General features: G+C 32.3%; 3 protein-coding genes across 6 annotated transcripts; 2 read left to right on the forward strand and 1 right to left on the reverse strand.

Moving 5' to 3' along the window:
- Window positions 1-2,360: 2,360 nt before the first annotated feature.
- Window positions 2,361-7,895, forward strand: LOC113866975 (L-aspartate oxidase, chloroplastic). The gene is made up of 8 exons (XM_027501834.1): window positions 2,361-2,544; window positions 3,322-3,466; window positions 4,076-4,427; window positions 4,850-5,092; window positions 5,333-5,389; window positions 5,473-5,553; window positions 6,061-6,122; window positions 6,562-7,895. The coding sequence occupies exons 2-8, from the start codon at window positions 3,333-3,335 to the stop codon at window positions 7,574-7,576; spliced, it is 1,944 nt and encodes a 647-aa protein (XP_027357635.1). The 5' UTR covers window positions 2,361-2,544; window positions 3,322-3,332; the 3' UTR covers window positions 7,577-7,895.
- Window positions 7,896-9,868: 1,973 nt separating this feature from the next.
- Window positions 9,869-12,769, forward strand: LOC113867814 (GDSL esterase/lipase At3g27950). Its single transcript, XM_027503302.1, has 5 exons — window positions 9,869-10,165; window positions 10,841-11,041; window positions 11,402-11,574; window positions 11,675-11,945; window positions 12,341-12,769. The coding sequence occupies exons 1-5, from the start codon at window positions 9,907-9,909 to the stop codon at window positions 12,574-12,576; spliced, it is 1,140 nt and encodes a 379-aa protein (XP_027359103.1). The 5' UTR covers window positions 9,869-9,906; the 3' UTR covers window positions 12,577-12,769.
- Window positions 12,770-14,813: 2,044 nt separating this feature from the next.
- LOC113867282 (protein KINESIN LIGHT CHAIN-RELATED 2) lies at window positions 14,814-18,338 on the reverse strand. 4 transcript variants are annotated; one of them, XM_027502492.1, is made up of 3 exons: window positions 17,120-17,898; window positions 15,627-17,014; window positions 14,814-15,422 (listed from the first exon to the last, which is right to left on the reverse strand). In XM_027502492.1, the coding sequence occupies exons 1-3, from the start codon at window positions 17,558-17,560 to the stop codon at window positions 15,206-15,208; spliced, it is 2,046 nt and encodes a 681-aa protein (XP_027358293.1). In that variant the 5' UTR covers window positions 17,561-17,898; the 3' UTR covers window positions 14,814-15,205. The 4 variants fall into 4 exon arrangements, with proteins under 4 accessions (XP_027358293.1, XP_027358291.1, XP_027358290.1 ...); XM_027502490.1 differs by adding an exon at window positions 18,248-18,321 and having other exon boundaries at window positions 14,887-15,422; window positions 15,627-17,584; XM_027502491.1 differs by adding an exon at window positions 18,248-18,338 and having other exon boundaries at window positions 14,888-15,422; window positions 15,627-17,547.
- Window positions 18,339-20,912: the final 2,574 nt, after the last annotated feature.

Genomic DNA, 20,912 nt, shown 5'->3' on the forward strand with positions numbered 1-20,912 from the left:
CTTGTTCCCTCCATGAACACTAATCAATTTTTTTTTCTTTCTCATCTACACTCCTATAAACTAATTTGACAATTTTTAAATTTAATTTAATTTTTATCTATTTTTTTAACCTCTTACAAAATTTAATCATTATATTTAATTTTTAATTTTAAAACTATTTTTAAAAGAGATTCGGATAAAATTAAATATTTACAATAACAAAATGAAGAAATAAACTAAATGATCTATGCAAACTACCTAATTTTCAAAACTAAAATTTACTATAAAATGAAACCTAACGTACCCAAATATACAAAAAATATAGAAAGAAAAATCAGGGTACAATTTCAATATAATAGAAAAAGTGGTAGTATTAATTTTTATTCGATCAAGTAAAGAGCTACTCGCACTTGCTTTATTTTTGGCTTATCCCATTCTTTTGTGTGTTAAGTTTGACACCCAAGATTATAAAATTATAAACTAATAGGCTGATAGTGTGAACTTACTGTAAATACTAAGCACATGTTTAAAAATATATAAAATTATGCTAAATCGTATTTTGATATAAAAAATATAATTTACCATGTTCACATATATTTATATTAAAATGAATTTGACGTTTATATAAATTCGTTAGAATAGTACAGTATATTTTCTAGAAATGAAAAGACAATGAAGAAAGTGACTAGTGTTGGGGAGGGTTAGGTAAATGGCAAAATATGAACGAGTGAAACTATGCTCGAATATGTCTCTAAGAAATAGTCAATGACATTGCAACCAGAGCTCCATTGAATTGTTCGAAAAAAGCAACTAATAATTTTTTCCCCATTTAGATTAAACGAAAGTGACTGCTTCGTAATTTAACTAATAATGGTCATCTAATTACAAGTCAGGTTAATTAATGTAGGTTGAAAAATAAAAAGTATATTAAAATTATAATAAATATTTATTAACTTTTTTAATTAATATTTTTAGACCCATTACTAAATCTGAAATTTAAATTTAAATAAATATAATTATATTAAATATTTATTGCAGAATTTTATCTTTAGCTCCAACTTGTAATATATATAATTTCTTTTTTCTAAGTTGTGATGTGAGTGTGACAAGAGAGAAAAGTAGAAGTGTTTCACTATCGAATCCGATTCGCCATTATGCGAAAGTCGAATTCTAATTGGTGTTTCACACTTTCCATCAAAAGCGATGTGATATGTGGCCCTTCTTTTCTTGTCACTAAAGCCTACAACTTCAATTGTCAACCCTAAATTATTATCAAAACCATTTTTTTAAATTATTTTTGCATTTTATTACCTTTTCAAATAATTTGGATGGCTGTGAGTGCTTTACAATACTGCTGTTAGAAAGTATTATATTTTTGGGTGGCAATTATTTTATTAAAAATTATATTAAATTTATTAAAATATATGAGATTGAGTGTACTTGTATATATATATTTTTAATAAAGTACCTCGATTTTATTCTTTAACTAATATTTTAATAATATCAATTGGCACTTTTGTTTTTTATATACTATCCATAAAAAAAAATTTGTTATTAAGACAATGGTTAAGTATTTTTAATTATTTTAAAAAGTATTTTTTAAATATTGTTATGTTTAAATTATATTATAAGATAAGTATATATATATATATATATATATATATATATATATATATATATAAAAGTAGAATCTTTTTACACTAGTTTAAATATAAAAGTTTTTACATTTAATTTAAACTTTTTATTTATCACTCTGCTGATCATTAAATTTAAGTTAAATAAAAAATTAAAATTAAATATAAATTTTTTTAAATTTACACTGCTGCAATTAGATCTTTCTCTTTACATGTAATATTAATTTAAATTTCTCAATATTTTTTTTATTTTGTCATATTATATATTTATTATTATTTACTTAAATTATGATATAAAAATATATAAATTTATTCTACAATTATCTTTCCAACATAAATTTTAACGGCTTAAAACTTTTTAGAAAACAGAAAAAAAGAATAAAAAACAAAAAAGATCAGAAACGAACGAGGACCCCATGAAGATGGGCGCGTGGCGCCTCGGGAACGTTATACGTATAGCCAGCCCATTCGATCCTCCTTTTGTTTTATTTTTGTTCTTTATCTTTATTTTTATAATATAATATATAATATAAAAGGCATATTATTTTTATACATATGTTTTAAAAATATAATATCGGTTAAATTAAAATAATATAATAAATATTTATTAATTTTAATATTTTATAATTAAAATTAAATTAATGATTAAATTGGTTAATTTTATATTTTGTAAAAGATTATTAAATTAAAGTTTAGGATCTAACGTGAATTGATAGTGATTAATAATATTATATTACAGTACTCAGTGTTACGGTCTTGACCGCCTCTAGTTCTAATTTCTTATTCAAAGATCCTTTTTTTTTTTATTATTATTATTAAATTTAATATATGAGGACAGATACTAGGAATCTGTAGATTCATTTTCTGCAAAGCAACGCGACCCAGATTGTAGTGTCCTTTGTTTTTCTCACTCTGACAGGAGAAGAACAAGGTATGCTGCTTTCTCTTCCTTAGCATTTCTATATGTTCAATTCCATGATCATCACCAAAACCTCAACGTTGTTGGGTTGTCTTTAGTTTTTAACGTTGTTGCAAAACTTGCTTCTTGTTGGGACATGCTTTAAAATCATGTTAACTGAAAAGCTGCAACTAAACGTGAATCCAAACATATATTTAAACAATTTTTTATCCTAAACTTTTGGAAGGTGATTTTTTTTTTCCGAGGGAGTCGTTCAACTGAATATAACCCACTTCTCTTTTTGAACCTCTCTGCAACCGTGTTTGAAAAACTTGTTCGTTTTTTAGTTTATGAAATTTGAGTAGTACTTAGCTATCTGGGTAAGGTGAAAAATTGAATTTTCTTAGCCTGTTGGGTGTTTCCTAAAATTGTTTTTTCTTCTTTTTCATCTGGGGAGGCGGAAAGAGGCAATTTTTAGTTTTTTTTTTTATAATTAATTTCTTGTATTTTACAATAATTTTAACTCTCATTTTTTGAATAAGAATTCGCACGTTATGAGCTTTCATTTTGGTTCAGCATGGCTCATTGTTTTTGATAATAATTTTACATTGATTTGGACTGTTTGAGATCATGGTGTTTTGTTTATGCCTTTGTTAACCTTGTTATGTCACTGGTTTTTACCAAGTGTCGCTATTGATTTGGTGGATCCACATTTTCCTCTCTCAGTGGAAGCCGTTCATTCTTTGACCTGTGAAGGTGTTCTCGTTTGTAGTTTTTCTTTAATTTAACCTCTTTGTGCTTTTTGTACAGAGGGCATTGCAATGGCAACTTGTGTACCTTCTGGAAGTGGCACACTGCATTATAGATTGACAAACTGCAAAGGACAAAGCTGTGGAAGGACTGTTTGGGTTTCTGATTTGCCTTCCAAGAGATTCTTACCAAACAATCTGTCGTGGTAAAAATTTTAATCCATGAATCATATTTGTACTAGTAGTTTTCATGTCTCACTGTGTTTTGATGTCTAAAAAAGAGTTCTTCTTTGCTTCTCTAGTGTTGTTGAGGGAAGTTTTACTCGTTTGCATAAAATCATATGATTTTTATTGTTGTTATAACTTTGACTTATAGTTTTATTCCGAGATATGTTTAGAAGATTTCGATCCAGGAATCACACTAGTAGAGTTCTCATATCTTGCTATGACAAAATGCCTTTAAAAGGAATACTTGTTTCTTTGCTAGAGTATAGAATTGTTTCTAATGAATTTTACCTGTATGCAGAATATTGTTTATATTTGCAAAATCCTAAGCGTATTTGGCTCTGGTTGGTTGTTCAGGGTTGACAAGTTGGAATCTTGATTTAGATAAAGTTATCATCTCCCAGTGTTTACTTTTATATCTGTGTTGTGTGAAACAAGTTGTGGGAGCTGGCTAGAAATCACCCTTTCAGTAAAGAAAAAAGTCTCCGTAGTAATATTGATTAGAAATATTGAATGGAAATGGATCTTCACTTATGATTCATTCTTAGCTTGATTAAATATTTTCATTGTTTTGGGGTGCAAAATTTTAGGTCTAAAGCGGTATCCAAGGCCCTGCAGATACACAGATGTAGGTTTTCTGTACCTCCACTTGATAAGAATCGGAAACTCTTCAAAGTCATTTCATCATGCAAAAAAGACAATCCCACAAAATACTTTGACTTTGCTGTCATTGGGAGTGGAATTGCTGGCCTCCGCTATGCGCTTGAAGTTGCAAAATATGGATCTGTTGCAGTGATAACCAAGGCTGAGTCTCATGAATGCAACACTAATTATGCACAAGGTGGTGTTAGTGCTGTGCTATGCCCTTCAGATTCTGTGGAGAGTCACATGAAGGATACCATTGTGGCCGGGGCATATCTTTGTGATGAGGAAAGTGTCCGAGTATGTTCTAGACCTGTTAAATTTACATTGTAAATCATTCTTACAACCAAATACATCTTAATATGCCTTAAGCTGCAGAAGAATGATTATTTTTAAGTTGTTTTATGAACCGTATTTTCATTTTTTCAATGTTTATTTCCATTTGCTGATATAGTGTTTTGTTCTAACAAGATTAAATAAAAAGATATTTTGAATTTGAAATGCAATTCATTTACTTGATTCCTTTTCGCAATTGATAAGCACAAATTTCTAGTGAATTGTTAATTTGTGTAAACAACAAGCGTTCTGCTTTTAATTCTTTGGAAATGTTTAATTTGAACATGTGAGAATGGTCCTTGAACCTTTGAGTTATATATAATGAATCACTAGTTTCTATGACATCTGTGTTGTGCATTTCATTAACTTTGATTCTTCATTTCTAGGTTGTCTGTACCGAAGGACCTGAAAGAGTCAGAGAACTAATTGCTATGGGCACATCTTTTGATTATGGGGAAGATGGTAATTTGCATCTTATGAGGGAGGGGGGTCATTCACATCGTAGGATTGTTCATGCTGCTGATATGACAGGAAGAGAGATTGAACGTGCTCTACTGAAGGCAGTTGTTAACAATCCGAATATTTTTGTGTTTGAGCACCATTTTGCAATAGATCTTCTCACTTGTCAGGTTTGTTGTCTCTAGAATTATATTTTCTTTTCTTTTGGTATACTAAAAGGTTTTGTAGCATCATATGTGGTGTTGCTAGCATGCAGGTGTGCTGGCATTGGAGAAATATTTAGAAGTTTTAATTTATAAGTTTTCATGGTTTTTTTTTTCTTTTGAATCTTCCGTATCCAAATTTGACATTAGAGCATTGGGAATGTTTAGATGTATTCACAATACTAAAACATGTCACTGGTGCTGCAGGATGGATCTGATATAATTTGTCTCGGTGTTGACACACTGAATACTGAAACTCTAGAGGTGGGAAAAGCAATTGTGTGTGTTTTTTTAGAAGAAAATCACTTTGAATACATTTTCTGAAATTTCACTTTTTTAGCTTCTAGGTGGTAAGATTTCTTTCTAAGGTGACTTTACTTGCGTCAGGCGGAGCTGGACATATTTATCCTAAAACTACAAATCCTCTGGTAGTCCTCTTTTTCTGGAGCTTGAGTTCTCATTTCCCATTTGCTGCTTGGTTTATTTTATATTTTAAGTATTTAAGAACATAATCATGATTGAAATTGGAATATTATAGCAAGAGTTTATGATGCAGTTTTATTACAATAACTGAACTCATTAATGATGCTATAACATTATCTTGAAGAAAAAATTTGCAAATAAGTGACCCATTATTATTGTTACTAACTTACTCATAACAGGTCATTAATTTGCTTGGATGATACACTAAAAATTTTACCATGCAATGATAAAGGTATAAATAAAAATCAGTGAGAAATGCAGTCTACTTGAAGCTAAAAATTTTGAGCCATTAATTGGTTTAATTTTCACCTTGTATTGTTCATAGTAGTATTGAAATGAACCATCTCATTCTGGTTACATCCTTAATCTATCAACCTGTTTATGCTTGTGTTACCTACATCATAGGGCAAGTTTTATTTGCATGTTAATTTAACTTACTTTTCTAATCCCAGGTAGCCACCGGAGATGGAATTGCCATGGCACACCGGGCTCAAGCTGTGATTTCCAACATGGAGTGAGTGGATTATTTCAACACAGTGAATATTTATTGTTAAATGAATCTGTCATGCCAGTCATACTGAATAAACCATAAAGTGACACTGGTAGTGTTTGAGGATAAATGTGATATCTTGCAGTATTTTTATGATATAAGAACATGAATAACCAACTTAGTTGCATTTAAGTGCAAATTAAGGAGCAACTTAACTGCCTCTATCAATTACAGAATTGGATAGGCTACTATGTTGGGGGCATATTTTTGTATTACTTAATTCTCTTAAAAGAAATGTAAATAGGCAATATAGTCTACAAAGCTTGGGAGTTTAATATGTGATCTATGTAGTATTCTATTATAAGCTGCACATTCACCCCTGATACATATGATGGAGCTTATCAGCTTATTGTATCCTATTTCATTCTTGTGACTTTCAACTTTTCAATCATGCCTGGCCCAGGTTTGTGCAGTTCCATCCAACTGCCTTAGCTGACGAAGGGCTTCCTATTAAACCAACCAAGCCAAGGGAAAATGCATTTCTGATATCCGAAGCTGTCCGAGGTGACGGGGGTATCCTTTATAATTTAGGCATGGAAAGATTCATGCCCTTGTATGATGAGAGGGCAGAGCTTGCTCCAAGGGATGTGGTGGCAAGAAGCATAGACGACCAACTTAAAAAGCGCAATGAGAAGTATGTGCTCCTTGATATAAGTCACAAGCCCAAGGAGGAAATTCTCTCACACTTTCCCAACATTGCTTCTATGTGTCTCCAGCATGGTTTGGATATAACACATCATCCAATTCCAGTTGTTCCAGCTGCTCATTACATGTGTGGAGGAGTTCGAGCCAGGCTCCAAGGAGAGACAAATGTCCAAGGTCTCTATGTAGCTGGTGAAGTAGCATGCACAGGTTTGCATGGAGCAAACAGACTTGCTAGCAACTCATTGCTTGAGGCACTTGTTTTTGCACGAAGAGCCGTGCAACCCTCAGTTGATCACATGAAAAGTTCTAGCCTTGATCTGACTGCATCAAACATGTGGCCTCGACCTGTTGTGCCTGTGTCACTTGGAAGTAATGTCAAAGACAAAATTTTATCAATGACAAAGGAACTGAGGAAAGAGCTGCAATCTATCATGTGGTACTACGTGGGAATTGTTAGGTCCACAATGAGACTAGAGACTGCTGAGCAAAAGATTGGTAATTTAGAGGCCAAATGGGAAGAGTACTTATTTCAGCATGGATGGAAGCCTACAATGGTGGTGCCTGAGATTTGTGAATTGAGAAACCTCTTTTGTTGTGCAAAGCTGGTAATCAGCAGTGCCCTTTCTCGGCACGAGAGCCGAGGACTACATTACACCATTGATTTTCCTCATCTTGAGGAAAGTAAGAGACTTCCAACCATCATTTTTCCAAGTTCATCTATAAATAGCACATGGAGTTCTAGACAATTACACAAGCAGCCCATGTACCAGTGAGGTTCCAGTTTGTGGCATTGCATATGAATAGGGAGAGCTCATTGAAATCTAGTTAAGTTAAATAAGCATCTAAAGGGAATGCCTATTAGCTAGAATCTAATATTCATGATGTCTAATATCTCCCCTCCCTTATAGTTTTCTGATTATTTTCACTTATTTTCTTTCATTAACTATAGCAAGAAATATGTTCACTCTAGGTAATTTGGGTCAATCTCCCTTCTAACAAGATGTATCAGTTTCAGATTGTGATCAAATCTCAAAGATTTGGAATATTTTACGGCCAATATTTAGGGAATTAAAGTATTTTAAATGTATAAAGTATAATAATCAATGCTGTAGAACATTCCTTCTATCACTAAGCATATCACACTAGCAGAAGATGGTAGTTTTGTTGCTTCACTGAATCACATTACGTCATTTTACAGTAGAACATACCCAGCTTTAAATTTTAGGATTTGTTTAGTGCATTACTAATTACTAATTAATATAAGGAAACTATGATTATCAATTGTTATGAGCCTTGTAGTTACAACAGAGATAAAGATTTTGACTTTTGTCCCTTCTACAAAAACACTTTTTTTTTTTTTTACTTTTGCTCCATAAATCCAATAACACTTAAATTTTCTTGTGATGTGTAATTGAAGAGAGAGAATATTCATTTCGTAATTTGAAGTATGCTTCTAACTATATAAAATTAAAAATGTATTTTTTATATTGTGGTCATGCGAATGGGTTTGTAACTAGTTACTCTTTAATTCTGGTCGCGGCTTTTGAATCATTTTATGCGTGCAGGTTTTGAAGACCCCCAAACCTTTTATTCTGTTTTTCTAATCTATACCTATAATAATATTTTATTAAAAATTATATAATTTAATTTATTAATATTATTAAATGTTATATTTTTAATAACATTTTATTATTTATTTATTTTATTATGTGTCTTTGTTTACACATTTAAAAGGTGTGACAATATTTTGATTACCATTTCCTTTTATGTTTTTTCTAATCTAAAATATTATTTTTCTTTCTTATAATATCAATATCAATAATATTTTACATAAAAAAATAAATTATACATATATATATATATATATATATTCATGTTTGAATGGTATTTTAGTGTTGTTAATTATAATTTTTATATTAAATTTTTAAAAATAATGCTAAACGGTATGAAAGATTTTTGTAAAATTTTTTTATGAATTTAAATACTATTCAATCAAAATTGGAGTTAGTTTAAATAAGAGTTTTGTTAACTTTAACTTTTAAATCTAAGTATAAATATTTATAAATAATAAATTTTTATGAAAAAACTACATATTTATTATGTTAAATATAATAAATATTTTTTTAATAAAATTTTATTATTAATTTTTTTCTTTCTCTCTTAAGATTGAAATTAACATTTTTTAAATAAAAATATTAATAATTATTTAACAGTGAATCAAACTTATCGTCTTCATACTAGAAAGCATTTTTAAATTCAAACCTAGTAGCGGTGAATTAAGATTTAATTTCATGACTGACATGTAGCGAATCTCTGAACAGCATTCATGGCTGCTGTCTGGCACTTCACACCCAATCATTAAGCCTTATCCTTCACTCTTAAGTTCCAAATTTGGTGATGCCAATTCAATAATCATAAAAACAAAAAGAGAAAGGAACAATAATAAAATGCGTTTGAATGATTAAAAAATATAAAAAATTTATTCTATCGTTAAAATTGAACCTGCGTTTACTGAAACTTAAATTCAAGATAATAAGTTAAGTTGAAATAATTTTTTGTTAATTAATCCATAATCTTTTACTAATTAATCCATATGTTTTACATTACAGACTTCAAATATTTTAAAACTTCCAAACTTACCCAAAAAAATCACAAAAAAATTAAGAAATTTAATGTAGAAACTTCTCAAAGAACTTCGTATAACTTATAATTTACGAATCTAATTCATAAAATGATTACTCCGTTATAGAGGTTGCTTGTGAATTTTGCATTTCCAGATGCAGCTACAAAGAGTAAAACGAAAAAAAAAAGTCCATTTAACTTTTTCAAACATAAAACAGACCAAAAAGAGGGAGAGAGAGCAAGAGATTTGCACAATTAATATAGATGAATAAAAAGGAAAATTAATTATTTTTTTTATGATGACAATCATGACATAAACTTCTTATGTATAAGTAACATCTTTGAGACATAATTGTCGGTGATATAAACCTATGTTCTTTAGAGTTAGCATAAGATAGTCACTGTCTCACTAGAGTCAGAGGAAACCACTTCTATCAGAGAAAATTTCTCACTAAAACATATAGTGATTACCAACACAACCATGAATTCTAGGAGGCTGATTTATGTTGTTGTGTGTTTCAATCTGTGTGTGGCATTTACATTCACTCATGCCTCAGCTGGTAATGCTTCTAACTCCAACAAGTGTTGGTTCCCAGCAATATACAACTTTGGTGACTCAAATTCAGACACTGGAGCTGTATCTGCAGCATTCACTGGGGTGCAGCCTCCTAATGGCATAAGCTTCTTTGGAATTCTCTCAGGAAGAGCTTCTGATGGCCGTCTCATTATAGATTTTATGAGTAAGCAATTCTTAGTCTACACTCTCCTCAACAATATACATATAGCACATTGGCTTGTGGGAGCCTTATTTTATATGTATTATATTAAAGTGGCAACCTTTTTTATTGGGGTCATTCTGAAAATTTGACCCGGTTGACTACTCACTTAGGGCATGTTTAGAAGAGCTTATAGAAAGAGTTTATGACTTGTTTAAATTCTTTTTACTTATTTCAACAAGTTATCAAAATAAGTTGTTTTCAAGTTATTTCAATAAGTTTTATTATAAAACTTATGCCATGGGCTCAGATTATTAAACTTCTAAAGAAAAAATTTAGTATAAAAAATAAATAAAACTTTTCTCATAAGGTAGAAATAACTTATATTTCTTTTTGTTTAGAAGTTCTCTTGTTTAGTTTCTCTAAAATTGGGTCATAATCCATCATTATAAAAGAGCTTATTGAATAAGTAATTAAATAAGTTGTGTATCCAAACACGTCCTAAATTAGGAGAAATTATGACTTTTTTTTCAACAAAAAACTATTAGGAAGTTGATAAAAACAAGGGATTATTTCTTCAAAATAGTTTAAACCCAACAGGTACTTACTGATTAGACTGTGGAAGTGGTTGTTGGTTATGCTATACATTTCTTATGTATATCTCCTTTTGTTTTTTTGTTTGTGTGTGGACATATGCAGCTGAAGAGTTGAAGCTACCTTACCTTAGTGCATATTTGAATTCAATTGGATCCAATTACAGGCATGGTGCAAACTTTGCAACAGGAGGCTCATCCATTCGTCCTGGTGGTTTTAGTCCATTCCATCTTGGCCTTCAAGTGTCTCAGTTCATACAGTTCAAGTCTCACACCAAGATTCTCTTCAATCAGCTTTCTGACAGCGGTTAGAGTCTCTTCCCTCTACATTTCCTTTCATGTTTATGCCTATTATTTGTTATTGTGCTAAGGAAAATGTGCTTTGATATTGTTTCCAACAAGAACTGTGAATATCCTGGAGCATAATCAGAATTTAGTGAAGTGCTACAATTGATGGCATATTTTTTATTGACTCCCTCTCTTCTAATTGAAGAGCAGTAGATGATTCTTGATGAGATGAGTGATTACTAACATGTTTGGTATGTTAATGAGTATAGATTTATGTTTACTTCAAAGCTACTAGTTGTAGCTTCTGTGTTGGATCCACATTTACAGGTTTTTCAACACGTTTTTGAACTTAGAAACTTAAACATGTGTGATATTCCAGGGAAAGAACCACCTTTCAAGAGTAGTCTTCCAAGGCCTGAGGACTTTTCCAAGGCCCTTTACACCTTTGATATTGGTCAAAATGATCTTGCCTTTGGTCTTCAGCACACTTCACAGGAACAAGTTATAAAGTCAATTCCTGAAATCTTGAGCCAGTTCTTCCAAGCAGTGCAAGTAAGCAACCACCAAAGCCTTGTTTTTCATTGTGAGATACGAGATAACAATAAAATTTTGTTATGGAACTAATACTTGTCATTTCATGGTTATATTTTAGCAAGTATACAATGAAGGGGCAAGAGTGTTTTGGATTCACAACGTAGGTCCAATTGGATGCTTGCCCTACAGTTACATTTATTATGAGCCCAAGAAGGGTAACTTGGATGCAAATGGCTGTGTGAAACCTCAGAATGAGCTTGCTCAGGAATATAACAGACAGCTCAAGGACCAAGTGTTTCAACTAAGGAGAAAGTTTCCACTAGCCAAATTTACATATGTTGACGTGTACTCTGCCAAATATGAACTAATTAGCAATGCAAGGAACCAAGGTGATCTTCAAGTCTCTGAGGTTGCATTTAGATAAAGTAACTCTAAGTTACTACATTACATGCATTTAGATAATACAGAAAAGTGATTTTACAATAACACAGAATTTTAACTAAATAATTTTTATATCACATAGAAGGAATTTCAATTAACATGTCTTTTGAGAGAATTTAAAAATTTCGCTATTATTCTTTTTTTTGTAATTATCATTCATAACTACTCTTATACTTGATTCTCACTTTGATCATCCTTTATTATTGATTTCATACTCTATAGAGTTTTAAATTTTTTCATCTAAACACAACCTAAAGTCACACATAACTTACGGGAATGTGATGCTTTGGTTATCTTCAAATTAGCCATTGCACAATTAACTTTTATGCTTGATTTGTGACAGGTTTTGTAAGTCCATTGGAGTTCTGCTGTGGCAGTTACTATGGTTACCACATAAATTGTGGTAAGAGAGCCACAGTAAATGGAACAGTTTATGGCAATCCATGTCAAAATCCTTCTCAACATATTAGCTGGGATGGCATACACTACTCTCAAGCAGCAAATGAATGGGCTGCTAAACACATTCTCTACGGCTCCTTCTCTGATCCACCAGTTCCAATTGGGCAAGCATGTTTCTGAGCATCATTCATTCAATTGATGCATTACTAGCTAGTCTCTTGATATGATATAGAGTACCAGATATTATATGAGTCTTCACGTTGTTTATGTCACATAATTGATGTTGTGAGATAGCAAATGTAACTTGATTTTAAATTGTGCTTTCACACAGTAAAGGCTCAAGTGCCCATCACGTAGAGTAAAGGGACCCCTCCCACACACAATAAATGAAATACTTTTAATGCGATGAATTATGTAAGGTGAATATTCTCTATCCCAGTACATTAGGGGATGTGGATATTTTTGTGCTGATGAATAAGAAGGGATTTTGATTTCTCAAAATATCTTTCCATTCGATAGCTTATGGTGTTAGACTTGTTTTTTAATTACTAAATTTACATCAATAAAATGATTAAGTAGGGGAATGAATAATGTTTGTTGAAATTAGAGACTACGCACCATTAATATTAAAGATAAACGGATGATCAAAGGCTAAAAAGATGGAGAACATAAATACATAAGATACTAAGGGCCATTTTGAATATCCTTATTGAAACAAAATATTTATGTTTGAATAACCTTATTGCAACAAAATTATAGGTGATATAAAATGTTTTTAAAGTTGTCAAGACAGAGAGTGCCTCACTGAAGTCTGAGGAGGCTACTTTCTGATCCCTATTGATTCGTAGAGGACCACCTTTTTGGAAGGAAGTTTCAAACTAATTATTAAACCTTAATGATTGTACTTCAACCAAGAATTATTGGAGGCTGAATTATGTACTTGGTATTTCAATCTTTGTGTGACATGCACATTTATTCATGTCTCGAGTGGTAAAGGTTCTAATTCTAGCAAATGTTGGTACCCGGCTATTTATATAACTTTGGTGACTCGAATTTAGACAATGGAGCCACATTTGCAGCTTATAAGAGTTGCATCCTCCAATGGCATAAGCTTTTTTGGAAATTTCTCAGGAAGAGCTTGTGTTGGCCATCTCATTATAGATTTTATAAATAGGCAGAATATAATATGTTCTTCCCTTCACAGATTCACAACCACAGATAACTCATAGGCTTGGGCTTAGTTGTGTTTTACTTCATATGTATCAATTACATAGACAACTTTTTCACTTATTGGACTATGGAAGTGCATATTTGAACTCTGTTGGATCCAATTATATGCATTGTGCAAACTTAAGGAGCCAAGGTGGTGTTCAAGTCTCCAAACTCACATCATTGAGTGGAATGCATTGTTTTGGATATCATCAAATTAATCACTGCATGATTAACTTTTATGCTTCATTTTGGGGCTGGTTTTGTCAATCCATTGGGACTGCTGTGGCGCTTACCACACAATTTGTGGAGAAAAAGGCATAGTAAATGGAGCGGTAATGGCAATGCATGCAAAAAAAATCCTTCTCAACATGTTTACTATGATGGATTACACTACTCTCAATCACAAAATCAATGGATTGCTAAACACATTCTCTATCCTTCTCTGACCCACCAGTTCCAATTGGGTAGGCATGTTCCTGAGCCAAATTCAATTAATATGATATTAACTACTCACTTGTTTTGTGGATTTTCACGTTGTTGTTTCAATGAGCAAGCGATTTGTGTTCCAACAAATGGGGAGATGCGCACGAGAAAGAACATGTCATAATTAATGGTCTGTGTGTGTAAGCAAATGCAACTTCACTTTGGAAAACAAGACAAATATATGCATCTTTAAAGGACTGGAAAACAAGAATTAATAGTTCAGTTAACTTAAATAATAGGATTCTCGCGAATATCTGATATCTCTTTTAAGCTGGAGACTTGGTTTTTGTCACAACTGTTTCATATTTCATTCACTTAGTCCAGTGGTAATTTGGACTAAAAGAAAGGAAAATGGATGGTATGATTTTTTGTCCAGTGAAAAGGGACAGAGGGAGACCTACAAAAACTTTACAAGAAATTATTAAAAGGATCTTTTGGTAAATAATATCTTAAAAGAATTTGATTTTTGACTCAGTTGTTTTTGTGTGATCTGAATTCACCTAATTAGAAAAGGCTTGGTTGTTGTAGTCCTCGGTGTTAATTTAATATTATATAAAATTTATTGATCAAGAGACGGGCAAGTAAGATTTTTACGCAAATGAATGCAGCCCAGAATTGTTTTTGTCTTGTATTACAATGTAAGCATAGAACACGGGTTCTTTTAATCTATGATGTCACTTACAGCAAGGGCTCTGAAGTCTTCAGAGTCATATTCATGCTTGTCACGTTCATAAGATCCTTGACTGTAACATGTGAACTTATAAAAATATGGTTGCATCTCAAACATGGTTAGAAGCAACTGAATTTTCTAATAGGATGTTTGGTGTACCAGCAGAGAAAATTAAGTTGCAACATCCATTGTTTACATAGAAAAATGATTTTACACCATTTATTAATCCAATTATACAAAGAGAAATATGATTAACCGAAATTTCCTCTGCACTATAGTAAATAGACATACGAAGTAACTTTTGTGAGCATATCCTTTACCAATGAACAAATGGAAGAAGTGGAACCTATTTCCACTTTGTTATTGTTTTTGGCCAAATTTGCAAGCAATGATCAAAATAAGCAAACCAGTTAATCTGATGGTGTTTTATATACATCCCCGGCTTTATAGGACCTTAATGCCATTGTCTTTTATAAGCTGAGATTTGGTATCAAGAAGAGTTTCCAGTGATCTTCTTGATTTCCTGTTCCTGGCTCTGCCTGCTTCTTTCAACAACTCTTCCAACCTACGCTTCTCATCATCCACATCAGGATTTGCTGTTCCAAGCTTCTCTTCTCTCATGCCAACTACATATTCCAAAATTTCAATGGCATCATCCACTCTGCAAATCATTACAAACCAACAAGAAATATGAGCAATTATAGCCTGAAAATTCAGTGCTCTTATACTACATGAAGTTGTAAACAAAAGTGATCAAGAAAGTAATAATGACAACTGACAAATACCATAATGCTCTTAGACATGTACTATTTTCAGACAAGAACAACAAGGACTAAGGAGAGTTAGGGGACAATGAACATGTTACCTTCCCATTGCATCATAGGTGCCTGCTAGATTGCTGTAGACCCCTAAGGTGTCAGGGTGATATGGACCATACTCTTTTTCCAATATAGTCCTGGCCTCTTCAAACAAATCAGCTGCCTCATTTATAGCATAACACTGCACACAGGCAAGGCCCATTTGGTTCAAAGCAATTCCAAACAAAGCAGATTTCTTCTCTCCGCTGGCACGGAATTTGGTAATGGCGCTTTTGAAGATGTTGTAAGAATCAGAATAGTTCCCTAGCATGTAATACATAACCCCCATTTGGGCCTCAATTCCTGCAACAGTACTTTGTTGACCAGGAGCATTTCCATATATCTTCAAGGCCTTTTTGAGTAACTTCAATCCCTTCTTCAAATCATTCATGGATTGATAGATGGCAGCAACATCTATTAAACCACTAGCAATCTCTTCTAAGGGAATTCCAGGGTTGGTCTTACCAAAAATTCTGAGTGCATTTTCACAATAAGACTTTGATTCCTTGAATTTCCCTATTTTGTTATACAGATCAGCTAACCTGACATAGACTGAAGCAACTGTTGGATGATTCTCTCCTTTGGTTGATTTGAACACAGTGAGTGCTTTCTGATAAGAAAACACTGCCTCGTCGTAGCGTGCCAACGCCAGATAGGCATCACCTATGCTGCAATCAACTGCTGCCACATCTACTTCCTGGCCATTTGCTGCCATGGCCATGCTTGCTAAAACATAATGCTCTAGAGCAGCTTCATAATCACCCTTTGAGTCACAGATAAGCCCCATTAGTCTCCTATCTGCTGCTTCTTCAATGGAAGCAGGAGACCCATTTCCCCTATGAATATCAAGAGCCATTTGACAAAGCTTCTCAGCCTCATCAAACTGCAGTGCCTGAACATGTGCCTCAGCCACATAACGACACGTCTCACCGAATCTTGGGTCCGTTTCCCCCAAGACTTGCCTTTGAATTTCAAGACCTGCTGTATAGAACAGTATAGAATTCTCTATCTGCCCCATCATTGCATAAGTATCACCCAATTGCATGCACCCTGCAAACTTAGCTAGTGCATGATCTTGGCCATCCTCTAACACAGGAATTTCAATGGAACGCTCAAGAATGGGAATGGCCTCACTATATTGTCCTAAATTACAGTATATTGTTGCCAAAACATGCAGACACATGACCAATTCTAAACTTGGTTTCCCATTTGCACACATCTCAAATGATTTCAAAGCTCTAAGAGCCAAATCAAGAGCTTTATGGGGACTCTCACCTGAAGAGATCATATCTCTTGTTTGCTTGAGTAAAAATGGCCCCAAGTCTGGATTATCTAACCCGGCAGCGATACGTTCTTCAATTCCCTTCAAACCAAGGTTCCTATTCTTCCGCATATGGTAAACACCATTTGCTTTTCTGACACCCTTCTCATTCCTCTTGTCATTGGATGGCCTAAAATTTCTGCTTCTGGGAGTTGACTTGGCTGATCCTGATCCTTCAATGACCCTTGGTGTTGGTGATGATTGGTTATTATCCTTCTTTGTAGGTTCCTTCCCAAATGACACAACATCTTTCTCAGCATTGCTATCCTCTCTATTCTCTGTAACCACCTCCTTTGTAATCTCCAAATCTACAATATCTCCAACAAGATGGCACAGTTCTGAATCAATCCTAGACTCACCATCATATGAGTAAAAACTAGCCCTTGAGGGTGATTGATCAGAGCTCCTCATTTCACACACATTGTGATACAATTGCTCAATAGAGGTATCCACCACCCCATCAATAGCCAAATCAATTGAATCACTCTGAATGCTTCTTGGACTCAGTGTACTCCTTGGTGATGCTTGCTGAGTGAAGTTTTCCTTGTAGGGTGTATAACTCCCACTAGGTTCCTCTGCTGCACTATTTACATTTGATTCATCCATAGCTAAACCAGGCATTGAACAGTATAGTCAGAACCTTACCTAAAATGAATAAGCAAAAAAAAAAAAAAAAATGAAATTCTTCTAAAGATTGGAAAACAAAAACCAAAGGTTTGCGGGAGGTTCAGAATACACTACACATTAATAATGTTTTGGGGTCCCAATCACAAAATCAAGACCCAATTTTCACTTTACAGGTGCAGCCCACAAAACCATTGATGACTTCATGGTTGTTAATAATATTCTACAAAAAAATTATCTAAGAAGAAACAGAAAAGAAACAAAAGCAAAAGAGAAATGAATCAAACTTTATAACCCATCACAGCAAACCAAAAAGAAAAGAAAAAGAAGAAAAGCCAAAAGCAACCAAAAATATTCCATCTGTTTGATTGCGTGACATTGCTTCTTCCCAGATGCTCCTTATGCACAATCACATCACAACGCACAAAAAAAAAAGAAGTTTCTGAAACTCCATCATTGTCATAATCAAACTCAGAACAACAAATAAACCAATGTGAAACAAGGTTAGGAACTTAGGATCATAGCAATCAACAAACATACAAAACATGTTGATAGAAATAGCTAAAAGCAATGAAAATGCAGCACCAAACCTCATTGAGAAGACACACAAAAAGGGTGTCACAGAAGACATTAATCCATCAACAAAAAATAGAAACACACGAGGGACAATGAATGAGGTGTTACCTTTAGTACTCTCCGAAGAATAAAAGCCAAAACTTTCCAAGGTTGCTTGCTCGTAAGGGTGTTATATACTACAGATGAAGGGAAATGGGTCAATATAGCTGTACCATTTGTAGTGGCATGCATTTATATATATTCATGTGGGGTGTGGAAGAAGACTAGTGGCAGGTTATGGGATTTTGGGGAAATGTGAAGGGTATAATGGGAATTAGAGTTGAAATTATTGGGATTTTCTAGATAATTTGCATGTGTAAGAGTTGTACTTGTTGCTCAGAGTTGGAATGTTGAAGCAAAACCAAGAAGGTGACCTCTCTCCCACCTTTTTCCCTTCATCTTCAACTTCAACTGCTTTATCATTCTTATAAAAGAATTCAAAATTTTCCAAAGTATCAATTAAGGATTGTTGCCAGATATTCAAATGCATGCATTGTCTTTTATCTATTCTCAACCATTTATTAATTATTGATTGATTTTTCTCATGTGAAAAGAAATACCTTACTTGATTAGCAGCATCTTAAGCCAAATTAGAAACGGAAAAAAAAAAGAAGTATACATATATAAATCATTGTTCCTTAAGCCACACTTGATTATCACAAGGTTTGGCATGGTTAACAACAAAGTCAACTATCTTATCTTATTTATTATATTTTTCAAATTCCAAATATTTATTGTAAGAGTAAATGATTAATAAATATTTAATAGTTACCTCTTAAATTATGTATACTAAAAGACATAAAACCATTATTATTTAGTCAAATATATAGAAAAATATTACAAAGCTAAAATATTTGTTTGAACAGATCATCAACAAAAAATTGGAAAAGAAAAGAAAATCAAAGTGGATAATTGAGAGGATGTTGTTGTTGTTATTATTATTATTATTATTTTGGGTTACACAATAATTATGAATTGATTTTTATATTTTGATTTGAGTTGTGAAGTTGCGGTTGAAACGTAAGAAGCATAGGGTGGCGGGATTAACGGCTTTTGGACGCGAAAAGACTGGGGAAATGATAAGATGACCGTGCGGTCGTATGTTAGGAGGTGAATGTTGACGCGTGGCAAAAGGTGAAAGCACAGCGAGTGATATGATTGGTTGAAAGTGGGCGTCCACGTGGACCACATCCAGCTGCATTGAGGCTGGTGACTCGTTAGCACCTTTCATGGGCCCCTCATACCCAGCCGCCGACGTGGGCCGGGCCCGGGCCCACTTCTCAAAAGTTACATATTCTCTCATCATATCATTCTTTATATATATATAAAATATTATTTTATCAATTTTTATATTGTGGTGTTTTTAAGATTAACTCAAAATTATTAAATAAATTAGAATAATTTTGAGTTAAATATATTTTTAGTAATTTTATGAGGATTATAAATATACTTTGCCCAATAACCCTTTTACTTAATTGATTTATATATTTGGGGTGATATAATTTGAATCAACTGTTATTTTAGTCATTAAGATACAAACATTCATTTTCACTCCAAAAGAAAGGATTATAAGCATTGATAGTTTTAATTATTAATTGTAAAAAAATTTATTTTAATTCTTAATATTTTAATATTTGTTTACTTTAATTTTTATTGATATTTTTTTGAAGAATTAAAATAATAATTCCATTATTTAGAGTAAAATTCCATAAAATAAACTAAAGTGATCAATATTTATAATTTTATAGATCAAAATAGTTTATTCGATATGATTCCTTAAGATGAAGAAAATGAGAAAAGAAATAATTAGTGAGAGAATTATGAAAAAGATGGAGCAAGTCGAGATTGGATTTTGTTGACAGGTAGATAACGTGATTTGAGGATATTTTTAAGCTGACACAATGCATATATAGTTTGTGCTTTTGTTTTATTTAAAATTATTGAATGATATTGAAATTTACAAATATCTTAATAAAATTGGAATGGAGCTGTTGGTTTTGTATTTTTTTTCATGAAAGAAATAGTATTTTATAGCCCCTACACAAATTCAGAGACAATTTAGATTTATAAAATAATGTGTTTTAAATGGTTTATAATTCATATTTCACTCTTGTGAAAGGTTTGGCTTCATCCAACAACACACTCTGGTCTTTTTCATCATTATTTTCAAATACTAGTTAAAGTACAAGATATAATATAAATAAGCTTCTACATCATCTATTTATAAAAAATATATATATACTTTTTCTTTATATATATAATATGTCATCAGATTTAGCAACAATTCACCATCTAATGACACAAATATAGATTAAAATGTGGATTTGAATCAAATCATTATTTAAAATATTATTTGCTAGTATAGTTAGATTCAAGTTATATTTTACTAAATTTATATTTAGTAAGATCATCTCTTGGAAAAAGACACTTATAGTTTAAACTTAAAACTTAACTAATCTATTTGAAAGTATCAGTATATTTAATAATAATTTAAGTGTTTGAAAAATGATGTGTGGCACACTATATATACGGAAGAATTCCTCCAAAATAAGAACTGAAAGTAACTAAAAAAAGACTGAAGAACTCTTTATTAAAAGCTTTGCATAATGCACATTAATTATTGAAATCATGGGTCTAAATCATACACTCAAATAGGAGTTAATCCCAAAATCTAAGAAAAAGTAACCTAAATACTATATAAACCTAAATACTATATAAACACTACAATCTACAT

Source organism: Abrus precatorius, unplaced genomic scaffold, assembly GCF_003935025.1.
Source record: "Abrus precatorius isolate BTA unplaced genomic scaffold, Abrus_2018 Scaffold5, whole genome shotgun sequence".
Taxonomy (NCBI): Eukaryota; Viridiplantae; Streptophyta; class Magnoliopsida; order Fabales; family Fabaceae; genus Abrus; species Abrus precatorius.